Genomic DNA, 11,471 nt, shown 5'->3' with positions numbered 1-11,471 from the left:
AGACTACAAGGTCTGCTCTTGCCAGCTCTGCAGAATATTATAAGATCTCTTCTCCTTTAGCAGGATTCCAAATTCCTGCTATTGACAAGGTGTTTCTCAGAATTGAAACTGCCTTTACAAAAATTATAAGTGAGAAAATTATGGCAGTTGGGGAGATCTGATCTAGCCAACTCACTTCTGACTTTTAGCCTTCAAGCTACACTTATTACTGGGCTTGGGCCAAGCTAATTTTGGGAGACATTTAGTTTATAGTTTAAGTGAGAATAGCTCTTTCCCCAAACTTAACTGCCTTTGTAAAACCAATGACAGACCACCAGGCTAGGAGGATAAGGGAGCCTGAATTCTGCTAAGGTGTAGACAAACAATTGCCAGCCATTACTCCAGAGGTCACAATGACACAGGATTTTTCTTGATCACTCTGCCAGTCGGAGAGCTCCTGTCAGCAATGCCCCTGCCCAGGCCTTGTTCAGGCCCAACCCTTCAATTGTCAGCATGACCTCATTCTTCTTGGACATGGGACAAGAACTTAGGACCCATCAAATGAGGGGACACAGAAGGCTGTAACACTGTGGCCCCCTGCCCTCCACCGGTGAAGGGCAGCTGCCCCATGTGACGGAAAGCAGTGGTGGTGCCAAGTTAGCCCCAGAGCCGCTGGCCAGAGTGGGGCGAGGAACTCACAGAGCTGTTAACATGCCACTGTCCACTAGGCAGCAGAAACTGGGACTATAAGAACTAATTAGCATGCTGTAACACCCCCTCTGGGGCTTTGGGGTCATGGACACCCCTGCCTAGGTGCCACTGCATTCCCCTTGTCTGGATGCCAGAGACCACCAGGGGAGTGGCTTGCAACATGCCTGGTCCAGTCACAAGCACAGCACAGAGCCCGCTTCTGTGCCAACACTTGGAACAACTGGCTAGACCCACACTTACTCACAGGCAGGTGCTCTTCCTACCAGAGCCAGAATGTGCTGTGATTCCAAGGAAATGTAAGCCTTATACACAGGAAAATGTGCAGATACACAATGAGAAAACAGAACTCCAGGTGACTGGATGATTTAAATAATTTTTTTTAAAAATTCATAAGACATTTTGATTCCAGATACATTAAGCAGTCTCTGTCTCTTTCCCCAAGATCAACAAGGAGAGAATAGATTTTGTGCTTATCTCCTACATCTGCCTTACCTTTGTCTTAATCATCAATTGTTCCTCTATCTCAAATGCGACTTGTTCTCTGCTGCCTCTAATAGTGTCAATCCAGCTCACAAGACATCTCCTCCAGAAAATGTTTGATTGATCACACCCCAGGTTGATCCCTGCTCACTCATCCATCAAATGTTACTGAGTGCTTTTTATGCCTGGCACGGTGCTAGGACCTGATAACAAAAAAAGATGAACGAGGCCTAGTTTTTACCCTCCAGGAGCTCACAGACTAGCAATGAGATAGATGCATAAATGGAAAATAGTACCATTACTGTGTGCTGTGAAAGAAAAATGTGCATTTATCCAACAAACATTTAATGATTGCTTACTCTGTGCATGCATGTCTTATGCTGGTGTGAAATACAAAAATGAGTAAGACACCTTTCTATTTCTAAGGTGTGTCTAGTGAAGGAGACAGACAATTCAATGGTCCCAATTTAGGAACATAGTAAGTGGCACCAGGTTCACATGGGAGCCCAGAGCATGGCACCTGCCAGATGGTAGTTGTTTGGAATGTTTCCCATAACTTTTATATAAAACAAGAAAAAGGCAGGGATGGATTCCAAGTAGAAAGAGCAACGTATGTAAAGGCAGGATGGCTTGGGAGAACATGCTGGCATTTTAGAGCAACCTGAAGCAGCGCAGTAGAGCTGGTCCACAGAATGAGAAGAGGGGACGTGAGGGAAAAATCTGGACAGGTAGGCAGAGGCCAGACCACAGGTTCTGGAGAGGCATTGGTCATTTTAAGCAGGCAAGTGCCTCATCAGATTTGCATTTGAGAAAGATCACTCTAGTGGAAGTGGGTGGATCAGCACAGGGAGAGGCAGACTAGGAGAAGGACACTATTTAATAATGTAATTCGAATTGGAAATGATGAGGGAGGAAATCTGGGCAATAGTATTGGGGATAGAGAGAAGGGATGGACTTCGGAGGCATAGAGGAGTTTTACGGGCTGAATTATGTCTCTCCGCAAATTTCATAAACTCCTAACCCCCTGTATTTGGTGATAAGGCCTCCAAAGAAGCAATTAAGTTAAAATGAGATCATTAGGGTGGGCCCTAATCCAATATGACTGGTGTTCTTTTAAGAAGAGGAGATTAGGGCTAGCACTATAATCCCAGCTTTTAGGGAGGCCGAGGCGGGTAGATCACCTGAGGTCAGGAATTCGAGACCAGCCTGGCCAATGTGGTGAAACCCTATCTCTACTAAAAATACAAAAAATTAGCTGGGCGTGGTGGCGGGTGCCTGTAATCCCAGCTACTTGGGAGGCTGAGGCAGGATAATTGCTTGAACCTAGGAGGTGGAGGTTGCAGTGAGCCGAGATCACGCCATTGCACTCTAGCCTGGGCGACAAGAGTGAAACTCTGTCAAAAAAAAAAAAAAAAAAAAAAAAAAAAGAAGAAGAAGAAGAGATCAGGACAGACACACACAGAGGGAAGGCCACGTGAAGACACAGGGAGAAGACACTATCTACAAGCCAAGGAGAGAGGCCTCAGGAGAAACCAACTCCACTGACATCTGGATCTCAGCTGTGCAGCCTCCAGAATTATAAGAAAATACATTTCTATTGTTTCAACCACCAGTCTATGGTACTTTTTATGGCAGCCTCAGTAGACTAACACAAGGAGGAGGAATCAGGGATGTAGGGAGATGGGCAGGAGGAATAAAGGGTGACTTTGAGGTTTTTGACTGTGCAGCCCAGTGTGGGATGCTGTTGTGTTCCAAAAAGTGCGACCTAGGGAGAGCAGCTGGGTTAGAGATGGGAGATGGTGCCTTCTAGACAGCCCAGTAGAGATGTCCACTAAGCAGCTGGGTGTGTGGGGTTGGGGTTTGGTCAAGGGAAGGGAGCTGAGGATGCAGATATTGTGATCTCCAGAGAGAGGAGCAGTTGAAGCAGAGCAGTGGATGAGGTCACCCAGGGCACATGCATGCTATGAGAAGAAAAGGCAGAGGACAGGACCACAGGGACCCCTATCACTTACGGGAGAGGTGAAGGAAAAGGGCCTGGGCACAAGGCAGTGAGGGGCATTAGTGAGAGTCTCAGAAAACAGTGTCAGGGGAGCCAAGAGAGGCTTTCAAATGCTGGAGAGTTCAATGTTTCCAAGACTCTCTCTTTTCACATGCATGCACGTGCACACGCGCACACACACACGTTTGGGCTGTTGCTTTGCAATGATTTCCCTCATTATTTTGTGTATGATACTCTTCAGGTTTTGGAGTCAGAACCAGAGTACTGTCCATTTGCTTCTCCAGAGGCAGCAGAATGCTTTTCAGCTCCACATCCCTGCCAGTAACGCCTGTCCTCTAACAGGCGGGCCGCTTCAGCGGCATTTTCCCTCTTACTTGGAGGTGTCTCTGCTGGGTTGTCTTGATTTTCCCTCCAGGGTCATCCTTAGCTGTGCCTTTAGTGATGATGCATGGCTAGAAGAGAGAAACTCCATGACTCTGCCCCAGGATGTTTGAGGTGGGGCTGCTTTCTTATTTTATTTTATTTTATTTTAATTTTATTTTTTGAGATAGTGTCTTGCTGTGTTGCCCAGTGTGGAGTGCAGTGGCATGATCATGGCTCTCTGTAGCTTCAACCTCCCACTCAAGTGATCCTCCCACCCCAGCCTCCTGAGCAGCTGGGACTATATGCCCAGCTAATTTTTTGTTTGTCTGCCTCTTACAAGAAGGATTCTTCTTTTTTTTTTTTTTAAATTTTGTAGAGACAAAGTCTCACTATACTGCTCAGGCTAGTTTCGAACTGCTAGGCTCAAGAATTCCTCCTACCGGCCAGGCGCAGTGGCTTATGCCTGTAATCCCATTACTTTGGGAGGTCGAGGTGGGTGGATCACTTGAGGTCGGGAGTTCGAGGCCAGCTTCGCCAATATGGAGAAACCCCGTCTCTACTAAAAATACAAAAATTAGCTGGGTGTGGTGGCGCATCTGTAATCCCATCTACTTGGGATGCTGAGGCAGGAGAATCACTTGAACCTGGGAGGCAGAGGTCACAGTGAACCAAGACTGCGCCATTGCACTCCAGCCTAGATGACAGAGCAAGACTCAGTCTTTAAAAAAAAAAAAAAAAAAAAAAAAAAAAAAAAAAATTCCTCCTACCTTGGCCCCTCAAAATATTGGGATTATAAGCTTGAGCCGCAGTGCCCAGCTGAGGCTGCTCTTCTTAAGGCTCATTGAGGGGCAGGGCAGAATCCCTGTGCCTTTGGTTGGAATTACAGAAACCACTGCTCCCACTGCCCTCAGCTTCCCCAGACTCGGGAAGGACCCACTCAGCACCGGCGCTGCATAGATTCCAGGGCATCGCCCTTTACTTACTCTGGGGAAGGGAAGGCACATAGACCCCCTCTCATTTATTCCTCACTCCAGCCCGGTGAGACACGCCTTGAAGTAAAGTGATGTTCTCAAAGCCACATGATGAATTAGGAATCCAGGAACTGAACCTAGCTGTGTGACTCTGAAGGTCTTTCCACTGTGACCTTGCCCTCTCCTGTTGCCTTCTTTTCACTGCTCAGTTCTCCCTTCCTGCACCATCTTTACTCAATGGTTGCTCCACCTGCCCATACGCCAACCCTAGGAGGATGCTGCTGAAGGCCTGGAGCACCTTCACTGCAAACATAGTCAGTCAGCAGCAGCAGTAAACTGGGCAACCAAGCATGAAACTTTCCCATCCGAGGTTCTCCTGGGGGCTGGAGGAAACAATAAGGAGAGAGAGAGAGACAGAGAGACAGAGAGCAAGGCTTAGGCTTTAACAAGAATCTTGCCTAGTTGGGAATCTGCTGGATGAAATGTCAGAGATTTTTGCTAACCCACTCACCTTTGACAGCAATGCTTCTGGGTCCTGGGATCTCCAGAGAGAGGGCCAGTTGAAGCAGAGCACATTCAGTGTCTTTTTGGAGTGTCAAAAATTTTGCAAGGTGGGAAGTGCTGGCCCTCTCCCGCTCCCACTGAAATGAAACTGGAAGAGAATTGCACACCCAGCTGGGCATCTCAGGAGACAGTCTTGAGTGACAAACTCAGTGGTCTTGTCACTTCAGCTCATGGCCTTCCTGAGGTCCCCCAGCATGAGTCTCCTCCATGAGAGACCTGACCGGTGGCGACCCAGCCTCTGAGCGTCATCTACCAGCAGAGATGGGGACTCCTGGCCCCCAGGCTCCTAGCATAGCCTGACACTTTGAGTTATTCCAGTCCTTTCTTATTTAGAGATTAAATCTCACTCCCTACAGCTCTCTTCCACAGTTAGGAGGAAAGTCCTGCTGAATACAAGCCCTGAAGCAAGGGCCTGGGAAGCTTTTCCCCATCACCCTCTCCCAAAGTCAAGGCTTGGAAAGGCAGCTCTGAGCCCCTGGCTCGGCTGGCTGACTGGAGCAGGCAGCCACTGTGCCTGCAGGGAATTCTGCACAGCCGGTTTCCTCATACCTGAGCTGTCTACAGGTGCACGCACCACTCCCGGCCTGAACACACTATTTAAGGCCAGCACACGGGAGCTGGTTGTGAGTCACCAAGGAGGGCAGCAGCAGCTCCACTCAGCCAGTACCCAGATACGCTGGGAACCTTCCCCAGCCATGGCTTCCCTGGGGCAGATCCTCTTCTGGAGGTAGTATATACTCTTCTGTCTATCCTTATGGGTGAAGGGAACAGCAGTGAGGTCTTTTGGGGGTGCTGAGCACTGTTGGGCTGTCCCATAGGACCCCACCTATAATTTTATCTGGTCCAGCGGGAGCCTGGCCAGACAAAAGCCTAACTGGACTTGACTTAACATCCCACCTCAGCTGCTCAGGGCACCTGCTCAGGGTTAGGGAGGTTTTTGGTTGGTGGCCTGCCATGGAGGGCTGGCCCTTGCTGGGCAGCTTGGACTGAGGGGCGTGTGTGCCAGGCTGGGCATACCCCTGAGATGTCAAGGCTATGAGCACCGTTTTGGGGACACCGAGCAGGCTGGTGTGGGCTGCATTGCGGGATGGCAGGGAATCCATGACTGCAACGGTGGAGGGGATGCAGGAGGACCCTTTATGCAGCGCCCAGGGGGAAGGAGGAGAATGTACTTTCATTTCTCTGTGGGTGTGATTTCTTGCTACTCCTGAGCAATTCTCACCAACACCCTTCCCCAGGACCCCCACCCCCAGCTCAAAGGTGGGGTCCCTAGTTTTCCTAGGAGCTCCTTGGAGAGGAGAACTTGCTGCTGCTGCTGCTGCTGAACTCTCCAGAGAGGAAGAAGGAAGCAAGTCCTCTCCCCTACATTTTGCTTCTCCCCTGAGCTACATTCTAGTTGCCTCTTTTCCCCTCAGAACAGCATTTACCGTCCTGGAGAGAAAGAGATGGAAAGTGCAGGGTTTTCTTGAAATGATTGATCCAATGTCAGTCACAACTCAGGACAGTGTTTAGGGAGACTGATACTTGGTGGTTCTAGAGGTTGTTTGAAGGACCAGTCCTCCAATTTCTGTTTCTTTTTCCCACAAAAGGAAGAAAAGAAGAGAGGGAAGGAGAGAGGAAAGGAATCCTCAGGTCAACTGTGAAAAGTTTGTGAAGAGACTAAGAGAGTAATGTTACTTCCCAGAGGCAGCCTAGAAAATTCTTTTCCTTGAAACAAAATATCAGCTCCCGCCAACTCGATTCACATTTATCTGAAATCACTTGCGGGGTAGCAGGGGTGGGGAGCTCTTCAGGGCTGGCGGGGGTGGCTGCGGCAGCACTTTTCCCCTCCCCTGTGCCTGGCTAGAGCACTGTGCTCCAGGAGAAGCAGTGGGTGGCGGGGGCTTTCCTCTAGACCCTTCTGCCCTGAGAGGATGTCCCTAAGAAGCACCTATGTCAGAGGAGCCAGCATTTTGTGAGCGCCTCTTTCCCTGCCCTGCACCAGGTGGCTTAGAGCAGTGTGTCCACCACTGCCTTGTGAGGGCTTGTTATCACCTCAGAGAAGTTAAGGCCGGGTGACTGTGAAACTGTGCATGCGGGGATCTTGCTCTGAAATCCCAAGCTCTTTCCCCCTGCCACCGTTGCCCCTGCTCCTGCCAGTCCCAGCTCCCCATGCCCCCCATTCCTCCAGCCTTGATCCCAAGGACATGAAACGCTCCTCCTATGACAAGTGGCTCCGTTGTTCGGAGGTCAGATGGGACGTGTGGGCTCTCTCATAATGCTTTGCAATCCAGTCTGACTGGTTTTGCTGGAGGATTAGCAGGAGGTGGGTGTTCAAAATTCGGATCCCCCACCCTTCAGAAACCCATTGGAATCAACAGAGACTCCTCTTGTTGGCCCCTGCGTGCCTTGTTAGCTATTCACGCTCTGCAGTTTCAGAAGCAGTGACTGTCCATGAGGGTGGCAGATCCTTTGTGCAAGGGGCCTCCAGGAAGAGGGCCAATGAGCAGCTTCAGTGGGGAGCAGGATCATGAAAGCTCGTCTCAGGGATGCAGGTGGAGCCTGCCTGGGGGAACTCTTGACCCTAACAACCCTCTCCCTTTGTCATAATGACCTTCATTCATAAAAATACCTCTTCTGGAGGTGATCATAACAGTGGTGATGTGGGAACGCTCATGAAAGGGCCTGCAGACCTGGTGAGTTATTCTCCTAAGTATTCATAATTACCAGAGAGCCTAATTCCTTCAGATCTCACTCCCAGCATGCACGCTGCTCAGGGATCGAATGCTGATGTGCAGTTTTTACCATGCCTGGCCTCCGTGCACATTTAGGAGCTGTGTGACTAGAACCCTCTTCCCCTCTCCCCATCACGGCTGTCGACAGCAGCAGCGTTCACTTATGGAACATTTGCAGAGTGCCTGCTAGGAGGACAGGGGTAGAAAACCCTTGCTCTGAGGGGATTAAGTTCCAGTGAACAATATTAACTGAGCACTTACTATGTCCTGAATATTGCACTAGACAATGGGGCAAAGGTGACTAAGATGCAAGATGCTGTTAAGGTCATAACCTAATGGAGGAGAAAGACTCCCACATAACAACTCTAATGTGCCACCCTTAAGTCCTGAGACAATAAGCACAGGTTGCAACGGGAGCTCTTCCGTCACCCAAGGCTTTTGGGGAGGGTTTCTGAGCCAGAGGATGGGTGGGCTGTGTCTTGGACAATGAGTTCGTATGACCCAGGTGAAGAAGGGTGGAAAAGGCTGTCTAAGTAGAGGAAACAGAATTAAATCAAATGCAGTAACACTCACGAATGAGTGTGGTATGTTGGAAAGCTGCACACTACTCTGTATTATCATCACAACATGAAGATGAGGCAGGGAATGCTGGGAGATGCGGCTGAGCGATCACACCAGGCCACAATGGGCCTTCTTCACTAGACTCAGAACTGGGATTTGTGGTGATGAGGAGCCATTGCAGGCACAGGCCATATTGGTGTCCAACTTTCAATATCCCTAAGCCTATAAAATCTGAGCCTTCAGAGCCTTCAGAAGGGGGTCAAGGTGGTTTTCATCAGGTGGGCAGTTAGCCTGGAGGCCAGAAGAAGAGTTGGGAAACAGTTGTGGTCAGAGTATACAGAATGACAGGGACTGGCATAGATGAGAGTGACAGTAAAGAACTCCAGGAGGAAAATGGATTCAGGAAACACTGGACTTAAAACTGGTGATATTTGATCAATGATTGAAGGGGCAGGTAGGATGCTGCAGAATAAGAATAGATGAGGCAAAGGGCAGATCCTGGAATGACTTCCATGTTTCTGGATTGGGTGCAGTGAGTTGGGGACAAGGAAAAGAGAGGAGATCTAGTTAATGTGTTGAGCTTGAGATTCCCCTGGGACCTTCAGACAGGGATGCTCCCTGGGCAGCAGAAGGCATGAGGCTAAAACTAGGAGAAGTCAGGGCTGGGGATAGACATCTGAGTGTCAATAGCTCAAGGGCAAGGAATAGTCATAGCGGGTGGCTTCTAAGGAGAGCACGTGGAGGGAGAGAAGCAAGGGGCTGGGATGGAGAGCTGAAGAACACCAACATTCAAGGGTGGGCAGAGGAAGAGGGGGGGTCAAGGAAAGAGCTGAGAATAAATGGCAAGAAAGGTAGCAAGAAGTCGGGATAGAGATTAATGAATGTCAACAGAGCGGAGTCTCATGGAACACCCAAGGCTAGTGATCCATAAACATTTGCCCTGTTTCATCTGAAATCACTGGTGACAATGGGATTGATAAAAACATCACAGGAAGGAAGCTACTGAGTAGAGAAGGAGCAGGGATCTTTCTACCAGAGGAAGGTGGATGAAGTAGAGAATGAGGGAGCCTGGAACAAGGAGGCTCAGGGAGTTTGCTTTGGAATTTTGGTTTCCCATTTCTCCTAAGTTTGCAAGCTGGTGCCTGGCTCAGACATCTCAGACCCTGATGGTCGGGGAAAACAGTGTCGAGCAACACCATGGAAGCTTGTCTGGTAAGAAAATCTTGCTTGAGCCTGGGCTGAGGAGATCTCAGCACAGGCCATATCGGTGTCCAACTTTCAGCTTCCCTGAGCCTATAAAATCTGAGCCTTCAGAACCTTCTGAGTCCATCCTGTGAACAGGGCAGGAATCTGCAAAATAAGATAAATTGTACATTGGAAGAAAGACTTAAATAGGTGGCACCTGTGTTCCTGCCCCCGTCGGGGGTAGATGATTTTCTGAGCGTTATGCTTTTCCCCCGTCTCCACCTGTTGCAATGCTACTCATTTCTTTCCATGTTCAGCTCAAATGCCACCTCCACTTTGAAGTCTTACAGGATTTTTCTAGTTGCCATCAGTTGCCCATCTTATGTTCACAGTCAGCCATGTTTATGAATATCTATTCCTGGTGCCTGTTTCCCTCACCAGCATTCACTCCTTGAGGGTTGGCTCTCTATCTTGCTCATTGTGGTAGGGAGACAATGCAGCACTATGGCTATGCATCTGGATTCAAATCCTTGTTCCACCATGAACATTTACCCTCCAAGAGCTTCAATTGCCCTATCTATGAAATAGGGCAGACAATAGTACCTAACTCCTAGGGCTGTATGAATGACATGTGATAATTATGTTCCTGGCACATCCCAAGAACTCCATAAATGTTAGCTATTGCTATACTCATTACTTGCAACTCCCTCTACAATCCATGATACTTGGTTGGCTCTCCATAAAAATGTGTTAAGTTCAATTTCACGACTCCACTGGCACTTCTGACCCTGAAATAGATGTTGCAGTGAGGGTATACTTTGGATTAATTGCCCCAGGGATCTCTTAAATTCAGTTAACTCTAAAAGAACTCTGGAGTTCTCTAGATTCTTATTCTACAAAATAATAATAATAATAATAATAATAATAATAAAGTCCACCACACCTTTTGTTGCCATGAGTCTGAGACACAATCCTTCTCTAAACCCGAGGATGCTAGGATTTAGACTTATTAAATGTCTGACTCTTTTAATTCCAGTATAGAGCATCAAAAGTTGGTGGCGAAGAGCTTCAGGGTGGGTGAGGTGCATTTGGGAGGTCCTAGTGTGTACAAGCCCAGCGTCTAGATCTCTGCTGAGGCACTGCTGATACCAAGAACAACAACCTCAGGGGCCAGTTGGAGCGATGTGACTATGACCAAGCACGTGGTAATGCTTAATTAGCTAAACTGTCTCATAGTCCTAATTATCTCCATTTCATAGATGCAAACGTTGAGGCAAGTTACCTTGCTCAATGTCTCCTAGGCAGCCAGTGGCAGGAACCAACCTGTTACTACCTAGTCCTCTATACTGACTTTTATTGAAAAATTACCTTTCTAATCAGCTGTGCTTATTCTCTTGCTACTTAAGCAGAACCCTTCATCAGTGGCAAAAAACGCGCCTCCTCAGTGACTGTCATGACGGAAGAATTCTTAGCTGGCCAAGGGCAGAGCTCTTCCCAGAATTGGCTGGAAACTGTGGATTGTTGGTCTGTGTTGCTTCAGGCAGCTGCTCTAGATGAATGAGTGCAGGAGTAAGGAGTGACTGAAACTCAGTGAGAATTATATGCTGGCCGGGCACCGTGGCTCATACCTGTAATCTCAGCAATTTGGGAGGCCGAAGCAGGTGGATCACTTGAGCCCAGGAATTCAGGAGTTTGAGACAAGCCTGGGCAACATGGTGAAACCCCATCTCTACAAAAAATACAAAAATCAACAAGATGTGGTGGTATATACCTGTAGTCCCAGCTACTCGGGACTGGTAGTCCCAGCTACTCGGGACTGAGGTGGGAGAATTGCTTGAGCCTGTGAGGTTAAGGCTGCAGTGAGCCTTGGTGTTACTGCACTCCAGCCTGGGTAATAGAGCAAGACCTCTCTCTCTCTCTCTCTCTCTTTCTCTCTCTCTCTCT

At 48.5% G+C, this 11,471-nt stretch overlaps 1 protein-coding gene across 3 annotated transcripts in view; it reads left to right on the top strand.

The window, feature by feature from the left end:
* The first annotated feature begins 5,657 nt into the window (after positions 1 to 5,657).
* The window catches only part of VTCN1 (V-set domain containing T cell activation inhibitor 1), a 93,039-nt gene continuing 87,225 nt past the window's right edge, over positions 5,658 to 11,471 (top strand). For 2 of the 3 annotated variants that reach the window (XM_012000850.1, XM_012000846.1), the window contains exon 1: positions 5,664 to 5,794. In XM_012000850.1, coding sequence (XP_011856240.1) covers positions 5,763 to 5,794 — 32 coding nt within the window. In that variant the 5' untranslated portion in view covers positions 5,664 to 5,762. Of the gene's footprint in view, positions 5,795 to 11,471 lie in introns of all 3 variants that reach the window. The other variant, XM_012000849.1, reaches the window with a different exon arrangement.

This window comes from Mandrillus leucophaeus, unplaced genomic scaffold, assembly GCF_000951045.1.
Source record: "Mandrillus leucophaeus isolate KB7577 unplaced genomic scaffold, Mleu.le_1.0 Scaffold64, whole genome shotgun sequence".
NCBI classification, from domain to species: Eukaryota; Metazoa; Chordata; class Mammalia; order Primates; family Cercopithecidae; genus Mandrillus; species Mandrillus leucophaeus.
Note: the sequence above shows the minus strand (reverse complement) of the source record. Positions and strands in the feature narration are given on the sequence as shown.